At 31.5% G+C, this 23,378-nt stretch overlaps 3 protein-coding genes across 5 annotated transcripts; all 3 read left to right on the top strand.

The window, feature by feature from the left end:
• The first annotated feature begins 7,961 nt into the window (after window positions 1–7,961).
• Window positions 7,962–10,800, top strand: LOC118038835 (transcription termination factor MTERF8, chloroplastic-like). Of its 3 annotated transcripts, none has more exons than XM_035045280.2 (2): window positions 7,962–9,187; window positions 10,315–10,800. In XM_035045280.2, exon 1 carries the CDS (start codon window positions 8,086–8,088, stop codon window positions 9,157–9,159), a length of 1,074 nt encoding a protein of 357 aa, XP_034901171.1. In that variant the 5' UTR covers window positions 7,962–8,085; the 3' UTR covers window positions 9,160–9,187; window positions 10,315–10,800. The 3 variants fall into 3 exon arrangements, with proteins under 3 accessions (XP_034901171.1, XP_034901170.1, XP_034901172.1); XM_035045279.2 differs by having other exon boundaries at window positions 10,311–10,800; XM_035045281.2 differs by lacking the exon at window positions 10,315–10,800 and adding an exon at window positions 9,642–10,052.
• A 1,638-nt stretch (window positions 10,801–12,438) lies between these two features.
• Window positions 12,439–14,244, top strand: LOC118038836 (serine/threonine-protein kinase-like protein At5g23170). Its single transcript, XM_035045283.2, has one exon. The coding sequence runs from the start codon at window positions 12,774–12,776 to the stop codon at window positions 13,854–13,856; it is 1,083 nt and encodes a 360-aa protein (XP_034901174.1). The 5' UTR covers window positions 12,439–12,773; the 3' UTR covers window positions 13,857–14,244.
• A 2,049-nt stretch (window positions 14,245–16,293) lies between these two features.
• LOC118038837 (zinc finger transcription factor YY1) lies at window positions 16,294–21,131 on the top strand. Its single transcript, XM_035045284.2, has 6 exons — window positions 16,294–16,563; window positions 16,837–16,895; window positions 17,227–17,426; window positions 18,458–18,547; window positions 19,456–19,599; window positions 20,490–21,131. The coding sequence occupies exons 1-6, from the start codon at window positions 16,454–16,456 to the stop codon at window positions 21,030–21,032; spliced, it is 1,146 nt and encodes a 381-aa protein (XP_034901175.1). The 5' UTR covers window positions 16,294–16,453; the 3' UTR covers window positions 21,033–21,131.
• The last annotated feature ends 2,247 nt before the right edge of the window (window positions 21,132–23,378 follow it).

Raw genomic sequence — 23,378 nt, 5'->3', positions numbered from 1 at the left:
TGGGAATTATTGGTTTGGGGATGGAAAATATTTATGATTTTGAAGCAGGAGAGAAGTGTTTATTGCAATGTAATCTATGGAGGTTGAGAGAGAGAAAATACATTTTCAGTACCCAACAAAAACACCAAAAAATCAAAGGATGACAAGGGGGAAGATTTTTTTTTTTTTTTTTAATTTAACAAAAATCTTATAGGATATTTTATGTGTGTTTGGGAACTCAGTTTTCTAACAAATTGATTTTTATTAATTAATTTATATATATATATATATTAGATCATTTTAATGTGTTAATGTTAAAAATAATTCTTAAAAAATAAATAAAAATTATTTTAATATATTTTTAAATAAAAATATTATAAAAAATAACTGTTATTATATTCTCAAATAAATAACTTAAAGTGTTTACATGCAAATTTTTTACTCCTAATTATATGTTTGGAAAACGTAAGTACCCTTTGAAACTCCATTTGGAGGTTATTTGTCAAGAGATATCTATGAAAAGATGTCATCATGCACTAAACTACAAATCTTAAACTGTTAATATACTTTTGTCATGCTTATCATCATAAGCCCTAAAATTTCCCATGGGAAAAAAGGAATCAAATACAATAATTTGTGATTATATATAGATTATGAGCTGTTTTTCCATGCATGCACTAATCTATACTTTTGAAATTCTTTTAACAATTATAATTTTTCATGCATTAAAATTAAATACATTTCAGATCACATTTTGAATTAAATTATCTACATTCAAACTAATATATTTATGTAAAACTTCTTTCTCACAACTCTAAAATTATAAAATAAAAATACATGATTACACATTTTATATTTTGAAGTTATGCTTAAAAATAATAATTAAAACAATGTTTTTTTAGATTTTTATTTATTCTTCATGTTAGCACTTCCAACCATTCATAAACACCAAAAAAAATTAATTCAATATTTTTTTATACAATAAACGTACATGATTACACATTTTATATTATGAAGCTATACCTTAAAAAAAAATTAAAACAATATTTTTTTTAGATTTTTATTTATTCTTATATCAAAAACATTCAAAAATACTAAAAAAAATCAATTTAATGTTTTTTTAGACAAAAAACACTTTAAAAAACAAGTTGTAAAACAAAATCAAACATTCGCTTACTTAATCCAATAAAATTGTAATGTTAAACTGCAAATTCAATCCATCTATCTTTACAAATTAGATCTAACTTCAAAACCAATAGATGACACCCTTGTCTATCATATATATATATATATATATATATATATGAATAGTTTCTTTTGTCTCCTTTTACTATGATAATGTCCCTTTTAGATGAGAGAAGGAGAAACCAATTTTGAAAAATCCCCCAAGTGGTCCTAAAAAATATATATGGCAAAGTACATTTTTGTCCACTCATGTTTAGGGCCGGCCACTTTAAACCTTTACCATGTGCCCAAATCATTTTAGCCGTCTATGTTTATATTTCTTTGATGGGATGGGATCTTTGAACTTTTTATATATTGTTTAGTTAATTAATTAATTAATTTTGACAGCACTAATCAGCCAGCTAATTCCAACTGGACCCACTTTATTAAAAAGCTACTACTTAACACTAAACAGATAATCATCTAACATAATTAAATCAAATAATCTCATAATAATAAAACCATATCTTTGTCCCATCATCTCGCCAATGTTTAATCCAATTAAAGATCTATGAACGGTGGTGTAGAGTTATAGGTATATTGAAAAACTCTCTATGTTGCCGAAACTTAAAGAAAGCCAAAATAAATAAATAAAAATAACTGAAATTAGAGTATTTATAAAGTTTCTAGCCATTATATATATTTTATAACAGAAAATTTTTTATTTTTTTAATGAATTCAAGCTACATTAAAAACTCTTTATAGCTTAAAACCATGCACAAGCTTAGAGCACAAATAAACCTCATTTAATATTTCTTTGTTGTCCAAAATTAATCTATTAAAGGTATGGATTAATTGAGCTGAAAATAGCAAAAAAATGACACTTTGTTGATAAATTTTCCCAAACAATAGTATCAAGTTCAACCAATTTAAATAAAATGTTCCAAAACTCTAATTGATCTAAAATGTTACAACATTATATTTCAATGTTTTTAGTATATTCCTATAAAATTTTAACTCGATCTAATGTACGTTTTGAAAAATATATATAATCTCGCAAGATTATAAATATTTTAAGGTAAAATTTATATTTGACTTGGTTCATATCAACATTATCATCCTTTATATGGGTGTAGTTATTTTATTTCTATCAAGAAGATTGTGATATCTTGTAAAAATTATTTCATTCAATGAAATTTGTTTATTTATTTATTTTACAAAGAAAAGATTTGGAATTCAATTTCTTAAAAAACTAAATAAATTACTCAGTACATTTAAAATATTCGAGAAAGCTTATGGTTCTTCATTATTTGTATGAATGGTGAACACCTAACTGATTTTCTTTCTTTTACCTACTATCAAAATATATAATATATTGTTAATGTAGTCTAGGTGATAAAGGTGTGTTGAATAAGCAACAATGAATTTCTTTTTTGTGTCTATTTAAATATAAAATACATATTAGCATGTGAAACAACAATATTAACAATGTTTGATAAAAAAAATTTCTTATGAAAATTGACTTTTAACCTAACTCGCGGTAAATAAATTAGAAGTAGATTTTAATAATAATTTTTTTCATTTAATCTTTTTTATAATGATTATCTTACTTTTGTTTCCCAATTTCATCAAAGTGTCTTCTTCTTCTTCTTCTTTTTTTTTGTTTAAAAAAACTCTTGTTCTAAATAATAAAATTAAATGTTTAATAAAAAATCTAAAATAAAAAATTAAATGTTACATCATATTCCAAAATGATGGTGTCACAGGACTGTCAGATTTTTTCAGCCTCCACGTGGTCTACTTCTTTGAAATGAGTGGTCTGTCGCTGTGTACAGCCTGAATTTGCTAGAATTTGTACAGTGCCTCCCCTTGAATTTTCAGTGCTGAAATCCTCATTTCTTTCTGTATCCCTCAATTTCCCCTTTTGACCTTTGACCCTGAATTTATTTCCTCTTTGCCAGAAAAGTAAATACAAGAAATACAAATAGCTGCAGATTAGGACTTAAAAAAAAAAAAGTTAGCCATGACCTGGTCCCTGTGGTTTATAAAAAGATATAATTATTTTTATTAACTAGAAGTTCTAGTTAATTTCAGCGATAATTTTATAGGTTTTAAAATTAATAATTATATAAATTTTTAATAATTATTATATTAGTATAAATAATCATTTGACTAGTGTTAATTATTTTTTAAAAAATACTTTATTTTTTTACCAGTCTCTCCATTTTATCTACTTTTTTTCCCTTTTCTTTTTCTTAAAATAAAACATTAAAGCAAGGTGGAAAAGAATATAAGATAAACAAAAAGATGAAGTAAAGTAAATGAATTTTAGAAAATAAAGAACACTTAGATGTATTGTTTTCTAAAATCACGTGAGCTAATTGATTAATTCTGTTTAAACTACGAAGGACTAAATTATAATTACCTTGAAGCTTCATCTTTCCCTCGCTTTTAATTATATATATATATATATATATATTTATAAACATCTTAATTTAATTTCAGTACCTTATGAAGGATAAGATTTTGAAAAATGAAAGGGCTTTGTATTATTATTCATTATACTTTTACCCTTAGATTTTGGTGGATTGCTTTGACCCATAAACAGAAACTTTCAGGCATCCTTGTCAGCATTGCTTCGGCTTTCAAATGCACTCAGCTAAACTTTGGGGTACAATGCAGTGATGTAGGACCTGCTGCGTTTTTATGGGGGTATTTTAGAATTCCAACGCAATTTCAAATTTTTCTTAGAAAAGTATATATATATATATTTTTTTTATTTTTTTTACACAATTTCAGAATAATAGTTCTTTCAAAATTATGTCACTTTTTATTTGCTTCTATTAGTTAGAGATTTTAAAATTCAATAGTTATAAATAAGATTTAAAATTCAATGATCAAGAAAAAATACAAAAAAAATAGATCACTGAGAACACATCAGAGCTCAATTTTTGATATATCTAATACTGCTAGAACGATATCAACGAAATGATTCTAACCATACATTGAAAAACCACCAAATATAATCGTAATATATTAAAGATTTTATTTGAAGTTATGTGGTTAATTATAATTTTATTTGATGTTTTTCAAAGATGTAATTATAATTATCTCAATGAGATTTTTTAACTGCACTGAATATACTGAAAATAAAACCCTGATATATTCTCAATGACTTTTTTTTTTTTTACTTTCCCATTTCTTTCTTCTATCATATTATCTTATCTTTTTTTTTTTCATTATATTTTGAATCTTATCGTTTTGTAAAAATAACATATCTTGAAACATAATTAAACAATATATGTAATAGTGTATAAAAATATATTTTGAAATACAATTATTGTTTTAAAATAGCGGATGCACACAAAAACAATATTAAGTGATACCCTTTTCATGGAAGGTTTTTTTTTTTGAATCATCCATAAAATATTTAGAGAAATATGAAGCGAGTGGTTGTTAGAATTTAATGTTGGCGAGTACAAGAGGAAGGTTAGCAATTTCAAAATTTTGAACGAGTCAAATTGCGCCCATAACATCTACATTTTATACCTTATACCAAGATTGAAACTTTGAGGTATTTCAATAATGAAAATCATAAAATAAGATGATAAATTGACACAAATCCCATCATCTTAAAATTTCTTTTGATATCTATATCTTTGGCAAATCAAACGTTTCAGCTGCCGTATATAATTAATGGCTTGCATATAATACAAAGAGAGTACCATGGCAATGGACTTTGAAGATCACCATGAACAAGCAAACGTAGCAAAGTAGGGTTAGGGCACAATGTTTTGCCCTAAATGGCCTAGAGGAGACCATTCAGCATGAATAGAGAGTGCTTTGTTGTAAACAGTGCCTCAGTCCATGAGCAGCCCAATGGTGGTGATGAAGGGCAGAAGGCCAGTAGCTTTTTAGCGAGGTTTCGGTTAATTTTTAAAATATTTTTTATTTAAAAATATATTAAAATGATATATTTTTAATTTTTAAAAAATTATTTTTAACATCAGTATATCAAAATATCTAAAAATGCTAAAAAATAAAAAATAAAATTTATTTTTTTTAAAAAAATATTTTTGAAACGTAAAAACAAACAAGACTGAACGTTTTTAATGAAGATAATGGACCTCTAGTCTTTTCCTTCAAGGTATGTTGAGCCGTTAAGTAGAATATTTCACAATGTTTAAGAAATAATAAAGCTATTTGTTTTTTTTAATAAAATAAAAACAATTTTTTTAAATTATTTTATTTTATAGGCATTTTTGGAATTTTAATGGTTGAGTACTTTTGATTTTTTTTTTTATGTCTTGAATATGTTTTTTTTTCCTTCTAGAACGTTTTCATTTTTTATTTTATAGCTTAAACATATTTAATTTTTTTTTATAGCAAGCATGATGGCAAATCATTTTCATTTTCTTTTGTATATATTTTTCAAATACTTTTGAGAAGTTTAATTAAGGACTGAGCATCACGTGCATATCACAAGATCCTCTTCTCCACATAAAATAGGTGCCATATGGCTAGTTCTCATCAGCAAGAGTTAACAAGCCAATTGGAAGAAAAGTTTTACAAAATAGGGAAAATTTGATTTTTCCTTTTAGATTTTTTGTTGAATATATACAAAGAAACACAAGTAAAAAATGAATAGAGTAAAAATATTAATTTCTCCACTACCAACATAACAAATCACCACGATCATATTAACAGTGAACACCAATTCTTTCCACCAATAACATAATAAATATAATAATCAACAAGTTAACTTTTAAGATATTTTTATTATTATACCACTTTCTATGAGATAAATTGATATTATTAAGATTTATAAATATCTTTAATTATAATATAAACATTCAAATTCATTCAAGTTTATTAAAAACTACACATCGATTCATTCAATAACACATTCTTTATAATTTTTATTCTATATATATATATATCTTTGTTTTTATAGTAACAACCATACTTTAAAGACAAACAACTTTATAACTATAGGAGTCAAAATAAATAAATAAATAAATAACAATTGAATTTACATGTTGATAAGATACCAACAATGAGATAGGAAACTAGTTTTGCACTATTGAGACTCTAGTGCACAAATAACTTGTGTATGTAGAAAACTATATATATAGGACCGTGCTTTGTAATAAGTTGATAATAATTTTTTTTTAAAAAATATAAAACAAATATAAAAAGTATAAACAATATTTTAAATATCTTAAATTTGGTGGTCCAATCAGACCCAATATTTTGGATGTGGCTACTAGCTAAAGTCTAAAACATTAGAACTAGAGCAAAAAAAAAGTTTACAAAAAAAGTCAAAGGGAAAAAAAGAAGTGTTTTTAATAGCTGAAAGACATCGTTTTCACTTCAGTTTTGAAACATCTTTATATTCTATAAAAGTTGGGTGATGATAGTTATTTTTTATTTGAGGTTGGGTTGAATTTTTTTATTAAAGTAATTTTGTTTTTGTGTTTCAAAAATGCTTTTAAAAAAATTTAATTTTTATATTAGTTTTTTTCTTTACTTCAAATTAATATTTTTTTGTATTAATTTTTGGTATTCTTGGATAGCCAGACCTAAGGATATTAAGTTTTGCTCGGCTGCTAAGCTTACCAACAACTTTTGATACAAAAAATAAAAAGACAATAGTCCGTAGCATTACTTTTTAACTAAAAAACAGTAAAACAATACTTTCTATGACTTTACATTATCGACTATAATACAAATATTCTATGTTTGTAGTGTAGTCTAAGAAACAATAAATCTATATCCATAGTATCTTCATAGTATTTTTTCCATGCCATAATTATGACATTAACTTTGAAACGAAACGTTAAAATAAGTCAAACCAAAACTTTTTTAACCAATTAAGAATATTGAAAAACTCCATAATGATATGAACACTTTGAATAAGCAAGTTTCATGGTTATTTTCATTTGATTTCAGGTGTGTTCCACAATCAAATATTAATTTCCTAATCAAAGAGGGATTGTATGTTGATGGGGTTGCAAAGCTGATGCAATTGCAAGAACTTTGCAATGAAAACAATTTGGAAAAAAAGAAATTTGTGATGATGAAGAACTTGGGATGAGTGACGTAGGAGATTTTGTGTATAATTAAGGTTTAATTCTCAATAAAAATAAGAACTAATTGTAGTTGTGTCTATTCAAGAAACTAAAAAATAAGGTTTAATTTGCAATAAAACAACATTTAAAACATATAAATTTCCCCTCATTCCACTAGCTTGTATAAAAAGGAATTCAACATAATTTGTTCTTTAAATAGATCTAAGAATAATTTGAATAGAATATTTAAAAGTATGATAATAGATTTTTTTTAAAGTATTTTTTAAAAATATATTAAAATAATATTTTAAAATTTTTTTAACATTAACATATCAAAAGAGTTAATTATAATTTTCATCATAATTTTTAATTATAAATATGTCTATTCTAGAGGCTAAAACATAAGGTTTAATTTGCCATAAAACACCATTTTAGCATTAAAACATATAAATTTCCTCTCATTTCACTAGCTTGTATAATAAGGAGTCAATTATAATTTATTTTTTAAAATGGATCAAAGTATGGCTTGATGATGGTGTTTAGAAGTATTAATTATAAAGTGTTTCTTGCTTGTAAATATATTAAAATAATATTTTTTTTATTTTTTAAAAAAATATTTTTGAAAAATCTATAAAATCTTTTTAATTATGTTTTTCTAAATAATTTATTTGTTAAAATATATTATTTAATCAGTTTTGTTTAAAAACTAATGGTTTAAACTGGATTGTTGATTATAATAACCCTATCGGATCCGGGACAGTGATAGCCTCACCTCAATGAACGTGTGGCCGTTGCTGCGCTGATTGCCGAAAACCCTAACGAAAACCCTCTCTCTCTGAGCAATTTGGAAACGGCCACCAATATTATAGCCATGAGGAGAAACCTCCTGCTTTCTCTGATTCAAAAACGTTTCTTGCAAACATCTTCATCATCATTTACTGTTCAATTCCTTGTCAACTCTTGTGGGCTTCCTCTACAATCTGCCCTCTCAGTTTCCAAAAAGTTCCAAATCGATGAAAATAACCTCCATAAGCCCCAATCTGTCATCCAATTCCTGAAATCTAACGACTTTAAGGATACCCACATCGCCAAAACGATCGAGAAGTGGCCTGCTGTCCTCCATTCCAGAACAGAAGATACTCTCAAGCCTAAGTTTGACTTCTTCATAAAAAATGGCTTTGCGGGTCAGCTTCTGCCCCAGCTTATTGTATCAAACCCGGACGTTTTGAGAAGGCATCTGGGTTCTCATATTAAGCCATTTTTTGAGTTTTTGAAGCCTTTTTATGCCAGTAACGAGGAAATTGTAGAAGCTATTATGCGTGCTCCATGGTTGTTGTCGATTCCCTTAAATGGTGATATGCAGTTAAATACCGATTTCCTGATAAAAGAGGGAGTGTCCATCGATAGAATAGCAAAACTGATGCAGTGGCAACCAAGGGTTATGGGGCAGAAGCATGATAAGATGGTTTATGCAGTGGCTGCTACTAAAAAATTGGGCGTTCAACCAGGGGATAGTATGTTTGTACGTGTTCTTGCTGTGCTCGTTATAGTGTCTGAATCAACCTGGAGGAAGAGAATTGAGGTGATGAAAAGTATGGGTTGGAGTGAAGGTGAGGTTTTGTGTGCCTTTAAGCGATTCCCCCCGCTATTAACTTGTTCAGAGGAGAAAATCAGGGGCGCAATGGATTTTTTCTTTAATACCATGGAATTGGGACGGCAATCTTTAATTACCTATCCCTATTTTATTGGTTTCTCAATTGATAAGAGGGTTCGTCCAAGGTACAATGTTATGAAGGTTTTGGAGTCGAGAAAGCTAATTGAAGGAGATTGGAATATTGCTACTCCGCTAACAATCAGCGAGAAGAAGTTCCTGCTGAATTATGTTACCAAATACGCGGACAAAGCTCCGGACTTATTGCAGATATATGGCGGTACTGACAAGTAAAAAAGAACTCACTCTTTATGACAAAAAAGTAAGTATTGCTTCTGCAATGCACAGCGTAATAGTACTCTTTAACTTGCTTCAGAAGTAGTTTGTGTGTGTGCTCGGATCGAATTATGTTTCTGATTTTATTGTTCAATTTTTCTTTTTGGAGTCAAAGATGCTGATTAATGGGACTAACATTTTGAGTTTGCTTGGCAATAATTGAGAATAAATACTTGTATAACTACCAATGATTGTCGGTTTATTGGAGATATAAGATGGTACCAGCTAGAGTAAACGATAGTCACTTCATGGAAGAGAGTTCCCTTGTGTAATGCACATCATCAGAGTCGAGTAAATTGCTTCAGTTACTTTTCTTTTTGTTCATATTCCAATCGGTATTTCTCAGTTTGTTGAAGGGGCACTATATGTACATTTGGTTCTTACTGTCATCTCTTGGTGATTCTCCTAGCTCTATCATTTGATTTTGGCTTTTGCTGCAGTTCGACCTATTGTTTCAACGCACTACACTTATATGGGAACATAGAAAACAACTACTGCATTGTTAAGATTGACAAAATGATTCTGTCAAGGTACCATCTTATGAAGGTTTTGGGGTCGAATAAACTGGTTAAAGAGAAAAGAAACTTGCCCATTTGCTAAAAACACATGGGAAGAAAGTTTTGAAGAAATATTTTATCAAGCGTATGGATAATGTCCATTGCTTGTTCGAGATGTGTGTTGGTACCAGCAACGCTAAATGGATAGCCAAAGGAGCAATTCACTTTTGAAATGTACCATACAATGGCCTTCTAGAATCACCTCTAGAGTTACTTTTGCTTTCTTGGGTTTCATTCTATTTTGGTTAATTGATTTTTGGATATGACAAGTAAAACAAGTTCATTTTCTGATCATTTTGGGCATTCTACTCTTAAAGGTTCTCTCTTGATCGTTTGTTTTTCTGTCATCAATTTTATTTATTTGTCAATCTTTCGGCCTGTGCTACATTTTCCACTGGATGTTTGAATTCGTTGCATTTATGACGCAGTCTTTTCTTTTTCGAGAATCATTTATGCAATACCTTAGAAGACATTCTTAATTTTAAAGCTTTAAGCATAGGATTTACCGCATTTAAGATTTTAGAAGCGCTCTCTCTCACTCTATCAATCTAGACAGATAGTGCGAGCTCTGCAAGTTATGTCTTCCAAATGTTAGGAGTCGTGTTGCTGCTGATTTGTGCACCAATTCGGAAAAGGCTTGCAGTTGGTGAGCATGCTTGAAGTTCTGCATAAATTGGGATCTTCACTCGTCTCGGTGGGAGAATTTTCCGACCATTTTGCTAGGGACCTGGTGGTGTATTTTTCGTGGTGGTGCTAGCCCTACCTAGTGCTCATGGGTGCGCGCAGAAAGGGATGGTTCGACTGGGCAGAGCGTATGGAGACGATGATGGTTGGCTGTCTCTGGCATTCCTTTCTTCTCTTCTGCCATCTCTTGCCCCTTATAATACATTTTAGGCTTTATTTTTTGAAGGCCTTCTCAACATGAGTCGACAAAGTCACTTTGTTTGCATGTAATTCAAATATCAAATCAAAAGTTGAAGATTATTTCTATCAAATAGGTTGTTTGACATGATCATATATTTTTTTTGGGTTTAAACTTATTTATCTGGTCTCTAAATATATTTATTAGGCTTTTCACATGTTCCAGTTACAACAAATCCATATTCGATCGTTCATAGCCCCCAACATCATGAAGTCACCTAAAATTTACTGTGGTTTGAGTTTTCATTCTACTGATGCCATATGTTCGACTGTTCATATATGTGGATCGATTTTATGAAGGAACTAAAAAAAATACCTTGAAGGCCTAAGTGTTTTATGGTGACATGTGAGTGAAAACTTTGTGGATTTAAACAATTTTTTCATTTATAACTGATTTTTTTATTTTAATATTACTAACGGTTTGGTTTTATTGATAGATTAAGTTTGTCGGTATATTTTAAAAAATTAAAAGAAAGAATTTTATAAATGTTATTATTAGTGTTTAATTACTAACAATTTAATTCCATAGATAATATTAAAAAAATCATCCGAAAAATTACATATGTTTTTTTTTTTTGGTGATGTGTCATGTTCATCATGGGATATATATTGGCAGAATAAAATGAATATTGTTTTTTTTTTTTTTTGACATGTTTATTTCATTTATAAATTCATCTGTAATTATTTTATTGACGGTACAGACAAAACAACAATCACCGAATAATTTTTATTTTTACAAACAGTAACCATTCATGAGCTTGTTGGTCAAAGTTATCTCGAGAGATTTAGTATCTAACTACTAACAAAACATTCAATCGATAAATTTAAAAATTCCAGTACTGGTTCGGTTCTTAATTTGAAAGTATCATCTCTGAAAAATTAGAATTCTTTTCATTGTTGATAGTGAAGAGAATGAAATTGTTTCAAATGATTATAATGAGCTTGTTCAACCATTGCTGAAAGAACTTGAAGCTGTTGTTTTTGACAAGATTCCTTTGAGTTTACAGTTCAAGAGACAAATTCAGCACCATATAGACGTTGTTCCTGGACCTTCATAGCGATATAGACTTGAGTTGTTTTATATATTTTTTATTTAATTAATTTTATTTATTTTATTATTTAATATTAAGTTAGTTGGAAATTAAGTTTTATAATCTATTTTATTTTTTATTTTTTATGAGGACATTTTGGTTTTAAGATCAAGGTCATGAGTTTTGATATTTTAACCCGTTTAAATCAATTTTTTTTCCCTTTCTAAGAGGTTATATTGATCTATTACCTGAGTTATGAGTCATTTAACATTGAACTTGTTTTGTATTGGGTGGTTCATGTCTCATGACCTAGGCCGCAAGTTAATCTAATTGACTTATTTTTTTTTTTAATTTCATTAATTGATATTGTGTTTAACTAAAAATTAAGTTTCCTGATTTTTTTTGTTTGTTTTTCATTAGGTTATCCTAGTTTTATAACTCGGTAATATTACTTAACAATTAACTTGAGTTAACTTGATTTATTTTCTACATTATTTTTTTAATTAAATTTTTTATAAATTTTATTATTTAATATTAAATCCGATAATAACCATTAAAAATCAATTTTTTGGTTTTATATCTTAAGGTTATCTACTTAAGAAAGAAGAAGTAATATTTAAATATTTTTTTATGTTTATTATTATTTTTAATTTAACCCGATAGTACATGTGAATCATCTAGCATCTTCTAAATAAATAAAATGAAAGAGTGGTGGGGAACAAAACGACCGACGGGGTCTCATCCCTCGTCAGAAGCGTTTCTTTTAACTAGGACAGCACAGCTTTTGCTTTTCTCCAACTTTCTCTCTATCTCTTACTATCTTTTCCTTTCTCCAATAATTCTTCCATTATATTTTTTCTTTTCATGCCACCCAAAGCTCCCTTTATTCTCCGCCTTCTACATCACCTTTTTCTTTACATTTTCCAACTCCAGGAAGCCCCCACTTTCCCCTTCAACCAACCAGCTTGAGCCAGTAGTACTGGTTTTCTTTCTTTGTTTCACTTCAGTTTCTTTCAAACCTAGCAAGTACTTGTTAACGAAAAGAAAAGAACAAGAAAGATCGATGGTGGAGTTTGACTATAAGGAGCTTGTAAAGGCAACCGGAAGCTTCTCTCCTTCACGACTCCTAGGAAAAGGAAGCCATGGATCAGTCTACAAGGGCACACTTGAAGAAAACAAGCTTGTTGCGATCAAGAAATCATCTGTTGGCAGTGACCATGTCTCCATCGACAACTCCAAGAAGCTTGAGAATGAAATATGTGTTTTGTCCTCCCTACGTGAAAGTCCTTATGTCATCAACTTTCTTGGAACGACTCATGATGATGATCACCACTCAACTTGCAAGGAGAAGAACAGGCTTTTGGTTATGGAGCATATGCCTAACGGCTCTCTCCATGACCTGTTGCATGTTGATGCCACTCCACCATCATGGCCTAAACGAGTAGAAATTGCTATCCAAATCGCAAGGGCAATCCAATTCCTTCACGAGGGCAAGCCTTTGGTTATTCACAGAGACATTAAATCTGCTAATGTTTTGTTTGATTTAAATTGGAAGGCTAAGTTGGCGGATTTTGGACTTGCTGTGCTGCGCGTGGATTCATCATCAAGCCCTGATCACGAGACTCAACCGGCTGGCACGATTGGGTACTTGGATCCTTGTTACACCACACCTAGCAAACTAAGCACCAAGAATGATGTTTTCAGCTATGGAGTTGTTTTGTTAGAGATCGTTAGCTGTCAAAAAGCGATCGATGTTTCTAGGCTGCCGGCTTCAATAGTTGATTGGGCAGTGCCATTGATTGAGAAGCAAAGATTGATGGATATATGTGACGCGAGAATCGCATTGCCAACATTCATGGAGGGCACGATTAAGCACTTGTTATATGTAGCCTCGCGTTGTGTCTCATGCAAGGAAGAAAACCGTCCATCAATTAGTGAAATTGTCATGGGGATGGACAAGAATTGCTTGGCTGGAAGAGTAAAAATCCCAAGTTGGACAAGTCTTATGAGGAGTGTGATGCTAATGAGAAGGCCAAGAAAGTTTCTTGAGCAATGGCAGGAGGAAAAATGTGATGATCTGCACAGTAATATCTCTAAAGGGAAGGTGTATTTATGGGAGATATTGGCTAATATCACACAAAATTGAATCGTCTTGGTCAAGGTTGGTTCAATCAACTAGACCAGTCAAGGGGCTGGCCACACAGTTCTGGTTTTTGGTTACACGACTGGTGTGTCTTTTAGTGAACAATCAACCTGCAGCGCATGTAGTCCAAGCAGAAAATTCCCAAAAGCTGGTGCGCAAAGCTTACATCAACGAAGGTTGGTTTGATGCCCTGTCATTCCATGGCGAAGTTACAAATATATATGTATGCTTCCACTTTCTTGTCCAATATCCTTTTATATTATACGTGTTCTATTGCATAGGTGGGGTGCACTCAATTATGTAATTATCATGAGGAACATGCTTGAGTGACCTAGCTTTTAATCTCAATTCTTGATCACATATTTTAATATGAAGTTTTATTAGAACTTTAGCAAGTGAATGTTTGATAACGTGATGTATAATGTTTCTTAATTGATAATCTATTAAAATGTAGCTTTTTTTCAACACTTGACACATAAAACTATTGAAAAAACCTTAAAAAAACATCAGTACACAAAACACTTAAAAAAACAGAAACCATCGCAGTCACAGACTGTAATTAAACCTAGATGCAGTAGAGTCAGTTGTCGATTGTTGATCAGCAGGTCACTCACTCACACACACACAGACAAAAGAGGCCTATTGGATTCGTGGTAACGTGCGCGCCAACAAGGAGGAGATCATTAGCAGTTCCATTCCTTGTACCACCATGTATTTTTTACTTCTTTTCCTTCGAAGTGAGAGCTAGCGAGTGCCTCATGTCCATGGCAGGCAGACAGACAAAAGCAACTTACAAAGACATTGTTGCAGCTAAACATGTTACATAAAAGAAAAACAATGTTAACATCTATACACAGAGTCAATATGGAAGGATGAAGAAGACAACCTGTTGGGGTTTTCTTGATGGATGATATGGTAAACTAATGAAGTGGTTAATCAAGATTTCCAAGAAAATGATCCTAATACATCTAATTAAGGCAGCGGTGCTTTGAAAGAGACTGAAAAGATTGGAGAAAAATATATTGGTGTTAGTATATTCTTGGACCTGCGGATTTACATGATGTTAGCAGCAATCTCAGAATTGATAAAAAATAATTGTTTTAAAAGCGCAGATGATGGAAATAATTGTTTTAAGTTGTTAGGTGGGTAAATTTTTGAGATATGTTTTATATTATTATTTATTATATTTTTTCAAGTGAAAATTCTTTGAATTTAAAATTTGAACATATCTATATTATATTGTGTTTAATTAAAATTAAACATAATGAAATAAATGAGATTTAAACTCGTGATTACTTGTATATCAAACTATGATATTATATCAATAAATCAATTTAATTCAAAAGCTTAAATTATTAAATAAAATTCTCAAATATAATTTATATTCTTATAATATAACCTCGGATTTGAAAGACAAGGAATCCAAAGATAGTAAAGATGCAGCTGTGGCTGTGAAGTTTCTCGAGGATTATTGTTTCAAAATACATGGTAATGCAAAAGGATCATCCTTTGCATGATCAAACAACTTGGTTTAGCCATTTTTCTTCTCCTTTTTCCCACCTACCATTTAGCATACATAATTCATAGTCACAAATGGACCACCTTGGCTTAGACTTTTTGGGTTTTTTGCACTTTATATGATGGGTTTAGGTTCTTTAGTGAACAAGCGCTGTCACATGAATTCATTGATTCTTGACAAGGAGTTGGATTAATTACCTGTATATTTTGAAAGATCCAAGATGGATTTTACAACGTCCAGTATGTGGAGTCTCAGCAAGATGCATGGTTGCAGATACTGGTGGAAGTGTTGTTTTTGAATGAATCCGTATCTGTAAGTGAAAAAACTCAGAAACTTGTTAGGCTGTGAACTTGTTTTGTTTCTTACCCATTTGGGAAGGCGTTCCTTTAAATTTTATTTTTTTTAAAATATTTTATATTTTATTGTTTTCATGTTTAATATCAAAAATAATTTTTTTAAAAAAATTATTTTGATGTATTTCTAAGCAAAAAATATTTTGAATTGTCATTGCACTACTATAATTCCAAACACATCTCTAAAAGTGAATTTTCAAAGTGTGGTAAACTGTGAGTGCGATATCGGTTGATTTTTAAAATGTTATTTGGTCGAAAATACATTCAAATAATATATTTATTTATTTTTTAAAATTTATTTTTAATATTAATACATTAAAAAAATTCAAAAACACTAATTTTTTTTTATTTTAAATTTGATAAAAACCAGTTTGAAATTCAATGACAAACACTCCCTATACCTAGCTGGCTTGGTTCGTATGAGACCTGGACCGGCAGGGTTTCAAAAAAAAAAAAATAAAAAAAAATAGAAAGAACTTATTGTTTAGAGACTAATTGGACATCCCTGTCATATTCAGGGTACCGAGTTGTAGTTAACACATAGAAAGTCGATTAGGGAGTCATCCAACATGTCTTGGCTTTCCTTGAGAAACAGGGACACTGTTAAAGCTCTATCGTCCATGCATACTCCATATCTTCTCTCTATCTCCTAGTCCCCTCTCTTATTCAAACCCTAACCCTAACCCAAGATTTATTCAAATTATCTATTGCTGCCATTGAAGAAAAACATGGAGGCTCATCATCATCATCATCATCATCATCAGTTCACTCACAATATATTTGAGAGACGCCCCATTATCAGATCAAAGGCTCCTACTGTTAAATGGTTCAAAGAATGGTAATTCCTCTAATTCTCTTCTTTTTCTCAATTCCTGTCAGCTGTACAATTATATCTCTTTCTTTTCATTGTTATGCATTTTGGGTTTTTCAATTAGGAGCCAAAAGACTCGATTTTTATTATTTTTCTTGTTTACTGAGTTCTTCTTTTCTTTTCTTATGGCTTTCTGTTTGGTTTCTTTGAAAACTTGGGTTAGGTGTTTCGTTTTTGGAAAATGGGTTGATAAATTGTCCAATCCCAACAATCTGATCGATTCTGCTTCTGTTGTCTCAGGGTGCCTCAAGATGTGGTGGCAACTGGTGGAAGGTGTTCTCTTTTCAAATGGGTAACAGGTAAATTATACTAGTACATTTCCTTTTTAAGTGATCACATTTGTTTGTTCTTAACAGAATATAATGTTTTTCTTTGTGCAAATCTATGGAGAATCATTAAATTTGCTCCATGTTTTATGGTTGAAGTATATGCCTTTGTCTTCTTTAATTAAAACCACATTTCAATGCAGATGACGTAAGACTTGGCAGTTAATTTGCTTAGCTGAGGTTTTGTTTTGTAGAGCCTTCTTGCAGTTATGGAAGAAGATAGAAGTTGTTGAGAGGTTTCTCAGTTGAATGAATTTTGATATGCTAATCCTACCTAACTATGTTCTTTGTTCTGTTACGTTAGAGAACCAATTAAATGCCTTGAAAGAGAAGGCAAAAGAGCCCCCAGCATCGGAGCCAGAACCAGAGCCTACTACCGAGGTTCTTTTCCTTTGCAGTTTTGAAGGGTGTGGCAAGACCTTTATCGATGCTGGTGCTTTGAGAAAGCATTCTCACATACATGGAGAGAGACAATATGTTTGCCACTATGAGGGATGCGGAAAGGTGCTCAGCTTAAACTTTTTAAGTTTTATTTTGTTTCTTGAAGATATTACGTTTGTGTGGTGAAACCTTTGAGTGTTTTTATATGTACTTTGCAATTTGAGAAGATAAATAGTGATGAAATATCAACGTCACGAGGCATTTGAAATATTTAGGCAGTGAAGAGAGGACACACTACACTTCTAATTCAAATCATAAAAGAACTGTTTTAAGAATTCTTGAGCAGCTGTGAAGTGGTGAAAAAATGAATGATAAGTAACATGGTTTCGGTGACTCTGGATTATTTATGCCTGTAGAAGCTACAACTACTGCTACCATGAAAGCCAGTACTGTTTAATGTTTTGGTTCAACATTTGTGTTCTTTATGATGAGGTCTCATTATGTTCCTGGAATGTCCCCATGAAGTTAATTTCTGTTAAGCTAAGAGGGAAAGCTTGAGAGAACACATTTCAGTTGGAATTTTGACAAATCATGTTGGAGGTTAACTACTTGCAATGTGACATTGAATTTCTTGTTATATTTTTCTTTATTAACGTGAGTGTCCGGGCTAGCTTGCGCACACCTTGACTAATCTCATAGGCCTTGAAGTTAACGACCATGTAAGCTTTCAGTGGTCTTGAGGTTTGTGAGACTCAAACTGGTGATCTCTAGGGAGCAAACCTAGGGCCTGACCAGTTGAGTTACACCCCTCAAGGTTTTAAAATTCTTGTTATTAATTTTTTGGGTGCTGGACAAATAATTAGAAGAGGTTGATAGTTGATGTCAAAAGCACATATCAGAAAGAGAACATGGGAAAAACAAGATTGCTCAAAGTTATTTGTTGTTGAAATTGTGAAATTAACCTACATATGCAGCATAGATTTCTGTAATGATCGAGCCTAATGCATCTTTAAGTGTAATTTTGTAACAAAAAAGCTTTTTTTTTTTTTCAATTTATTCTTAACATTCAAATGTTATAATTCTCTTAAAACATTTTACTATTTCCTTTTTCTGAACTTGTAATATGGTGTTTAACTGTTGTGTATATGCTGCAGAAATTTCTGGATAGTTCCAAGTTGAAAAGACACTTTTTAATTCATACAGGGGAAAGAGATTTCATATGTCCTCATGAAGGCTGTGGTAAGGTGATAAATCTATCCACTAACATTTTTCTTTTAATTAGTTGACACCTTGATGGTTAGATTGTTATGTTCTCAATAAATGATATTCATGTTTCTTGTGTGTGTAAATTAATTCTTTCATTACTATCTTACATTCAGGTTTCTTATTATTTTTCAATCAGTTTGTTGATTTTTCCAAATTCCACAATTAAAGTTTGAACCTGTATTTTAACCTCAGCAATTTGGAGGCATTTAAGTTGTAAAAAAACATTTTTCATGTCCAATTTCAGTTTTGTTCTCCATATCAAGTTTTCATTTTCTAATGGAAAATTGGATATGCATCCACTTGTTGGAAAAAAAAATCTAAAAATAAAAGACTCATCTTTGCATATTATTTTTCGTTGAGAAAGGAACAACTTAAAAAGGGAAACAGTGAAAAATATATTTACTGTGTTTCCCAAATTCAGAGAAACAATCAGTTGGAGAAATGCTACATTTGTGCAAGAAATCCTGATTACTGTTTTCAATGAGAATTTTTTTAGAATAAAGTTCCCAATTTTTCATAACTTAACATGCCTTGGACAATTGGTTTGGAGGTTGGATGGGTCAAAGAACCTATTTTTCTCTGTTTTTTATTTTATTTTTATTTTTTTAAGGGACAGGGAAGGGTTGGTTGATTGTTGCACTTGGCAGATGATTAGGAGGTTCAAAGAGAATGGTTGGTTCAAGTTATGCTGGAATCCAAGGCAGAAAACTGATGTGTTCACTGTTCTAGGCTCTTGTGAGAGTTATCATCTGTGACAGATTGATGACTTGTTTTACATCATTGTATATCGTGTGCTTCGGATAGCTTCTTTACTTGTGTTGTGGTGGATGCATCACTTAATATTCAGGGCTGTACTTCTGTCTAATTTCGATTTTGGTTGATTCAGGCATTCTCCTTGGATTTCAACCTGAGATCTCACATGAAAACACATTCACAAGAAAACTATCATATCTGTCCATTCCCAGAATGTGGAAAGAGATATGCTCATGAATACAAGCTGAAGAACCACATTGCATCTCATCATGAAAAGGCAAGTTCCAATCATTCACTTGTAATGCTTTTGGCATGCCATTCCACTGTTAAATAGTTGAGCAGTTTCTGCATCTATTCATTTACTTTCTTAATTGTAAGTCATTTAAAGCGGCTATCAACATATACTATGTACCATGATGCTCTTGGACAAATTGATAACATTTGCAGTACTTTGCTTTTCTACTGTCTTGATTTTCGAAGTTATTTCTCATGTTTGTGGATGAAGGTACCTTGATGCATTGACTGTTCAATGTTATACCATATCTCTAGCATTTGTTGACATTGATTTTTTAAAATAAAGTACATTTTCTATGCAAGATAAGGTAGAGATGACAAAACCTTGGATTTTGGAGTAAAAGTTGTAACACAATTTCAAATGCCCTAATGGCTTGGAGTCCTCAGAACTATACCGCATACGATACATATTGGATTGATTTAGATTATAGTTTGGGATCGATTCAACCTTGTGAGGAAATTTGATGTGTTATTCTTGTAACCTGAGAACCAAGTATTTGGGAGGAATTTTCGAACAAATGCTGGGCTGGTAATGGATAAGTAGTGGAAATCTCGTCCCCGTTGAAGGACTAATCTGAATAAAAAACTTTGCACTGAAAAGAATTTTGTTGCATTTTCAGTTTAAAGATGCAATTTGACACAAATCAATGTCATGTGGGTCTTACATGTTGGATTGCAACTCGTAATATGGCGTGAACATATTCTCTCTCTTTTCATGGAACCATCCACACTTTAAGGGCCAAACCATCCTTTTCTTTTCCAGGCACCCATTCTATGGATGAATTCACTGCTCAGACAGGGGACTTTTAGTGTATTACTTTAAATCACTTGAAAATTTAGTTCTGATCCTCAGATTTTTCTTTAATTCTACAGAATCCGACTCCAGAAGTGGTGAAATATGCTACACCTCCAGAGAGGATACCTAAGAATGCCAAGACTCCTCCAGGGGTTTATGGCTCTGCATCATCAGATCGACCATACATTTGCCCTTATGAAGGGTGTGAAAAGGATTACATCCATGAATACAAGCTCAAACTCCATCTGAGAAGAGAGCATCCTGGCCACATGGCAGATGAGAATGCTGAGAATGCAACACCTAATGCTGACAATGAATTGGATGAAGGCAGTGATCAAGATGCTTATGGTGGAAAGCGTGTGAATGGGAAAAGTCAGAAACAGAGCAGGTCCAAGCCAAACTTGAAGATGCCTCCTGTAAAAATCAGACAACGAAAAGGCTCAAGTCCACCACCTGCAACATTGAATGTAGTGAAAAAACCTTGGACAATTAAGGATGAGACGTATGAAGAAGAAGAAGATAGTGAAGAAACCGAGGAAGAGGATCGTGACAATGCAGAGGATGGATGGAGGTATGGAGGAAACGAGGATGATGATGAAGAGACGGAGGATGAAGACTAGGGCACTTTCCTTTCCTTTGGGGTTTGTGCTTTTAGTAAGTTCTAAATAAAAATAAAAAAATGCTAAAATTTAAATAAATACATAATTTTTTGGCTCGTATTGCCTTCCTCCTCTGCCCCAACAAGTCATTCTTAAATCTTTTTGTTTGTTTACTCGAACTTTATTTCATTAAAAAAAACTACTGGATAACGTTACTATTATACATACTTCAAATATATCATATTCCCTACCCATCAATTTAACAAAAGAATGTGTGGTCAAATGCAGCTTGTTTTTTGAATTATTTTTTAATTAACATGAGTGTTAGGTTAATTTGTATATATTTTGATTAATTTTATAAATTTTAAAATTAATAATTATATAAGCATTTAGTGATTCTCAAAATTTAAATTTGTGATAATAAACTTAAAATTTAACCAGTCGTTAGGGTTTCTTCTTTCAATTTCTTGATGCTATCTCAGTGAAGTGAATAGAAGGAATTAAATCTGGTTTTCATAGGTTAATATACCTTAAAGATGGTCAAATATTCATCCTTTTTCATTAGTCAAATATCCTATAAATCAGCATACCAGCACGAGTTTATGTCATCGTTTTTATTTATTTAATGGAGCATGAAAGATACAAAATTCAAGCATCTCACGTCTTGCAATGAGGTATTGTTGTATAATTTATTTAAAATATATATATTGATACCAAGCTTCAATAGTAACTTTTCATCTTGGGTTGCAAACACTGACAATCAGAACCACAATACCAGTTACCACAATACCACTTCTTATCACCATTTCTTATTCCTTGAGGGAAACCTAAATTAGGGCAATTAGCTATGGTTCAACGGTAAGTGTTTCTTCTTTTCAAGGGTTTTTAAATCCTGTCAAATAACAATTTCAACTTAAAAATTTAAGTTGTTGAATTACGTAATATATATTCAGACAAGGCTTGTACATCATATCCTAACTAAGAACACAGAATGTTTATGCTACCAGCTGCAGTAAAAAACATTAAAGCTCAAAATACACAACAAGATTACAGGCAGAGACACTTTCTTTCATCTTGCTAGGGAAGCAAGGAATTATTCATATTTTCTGACATAATTATGAAAGCAGACAAGAAAACAAACAAGACACTGGAAAACTAATGCAACGTGCTCTATCACTAGCTAGCTCATCACCGGCTATAACGTCCCAGACTGACAGGCCAAAACCAAATTTACTGCACTCCAATATTACTGCACATTAGCCCAAACCTTGAAAATCTTTCTTTCTGCTTTTATTCTGTATCTCTCTCCATTCACGCCTTCTTCCCTCGTCAGCAAGATTTTATCACCCACTTTAAGGCCTTTCTCACGCACAAATTGAAGCCAGTCCCAGTGATCATTTTCCCCACGAATGGAAAGCCTAAAGTTCCACTCGTTCTCAAGGGTATCTGCTGATTCAAAATACACAGCAGTTTCTCCTTCAGGCATTGGGAAAGCCCGCAGACTATTGGTCGGAAACGCCAAACGATATTTTATGTCAGTTTGGCTCAATTTCTTCTCCACGAGCACTTCCATTTCTAAGCAGGTATAGAATAGAAGAAGTTATGCTAAGAGCTTTGTAAATCTTGATTGAGATATTGAGTTGGAGCTTGGCCATGTATATAGATAGCTAGGGAAGCTGTGTGTGATGATGATGGTCTAGCGATTTACGAACATTCAAGGTTCGTTATCGCATCTGTCTGGTTAACTTTCTGTCAGTTTTTGCACGAAAGACGGTCGATTTGAGCATGGCCTTCGATTTCGTCTAGAATGAGACTCACCTTACACTATAAGATTTTAGTTTAGATTTTTAGATTGATAATATTTGACAAATGGATAAAATATGTTTTTCTTAGTTATCACAATAAAGACAATCGCCTCGAGTGCTTGTATACACTGGTGAACTCGCGCTAAAATATGAAGATTATGGCCGTGAGATCGTTGATAATCTTGGAAGGGTAGTGCGATAGCAGGACTACTTGAACTTTATACTGTCAAGAGTTCACTAGACAAGATTTTTAGATTGATAATATTTGACAAATGGATAAAATATGTTTTTCTTAGTTATCACAATAAAGACAATCGCCTCGAGTGCTTGTATACACTGGTGAACTCGCGCTAAAATATGAAGATTATGCCCGTGAGATCGTTGATAATCTTGGAAGGGTGGTGCGATAGCTGGACTACTTGAACTTTATACTGTCAAGAGTTCACTAGACAAGATTTTTAGATTGATAATATTTGACAAATGGATAAAATATGTTTTTCTTAGTTATCACAATAAAGACAATCGCCTCGAGTGCTTGTATACACTGGTGAACTCGCGCTAA

The sequence above is a fragment of the Populus alba genome, chromosome 4 (genome assembly GCF_005239225.2).
Source record: "Populus alba chromosome 4, ASM523922v2, whole genome shotgun sequence".
NCBI classification, from domain to species: domain Eukaryota; kingdom Viridiplantae; phylum Streptophyta; class Magnoliopsida; order Malpighiales; family Salicaceae; genus Populus; species Populus alba.
The sequence above is the reverse complement of the archived record's forward strand: the minus strand, read 5'-3'. Positions and strand labels throughout refer to the sequence as shown.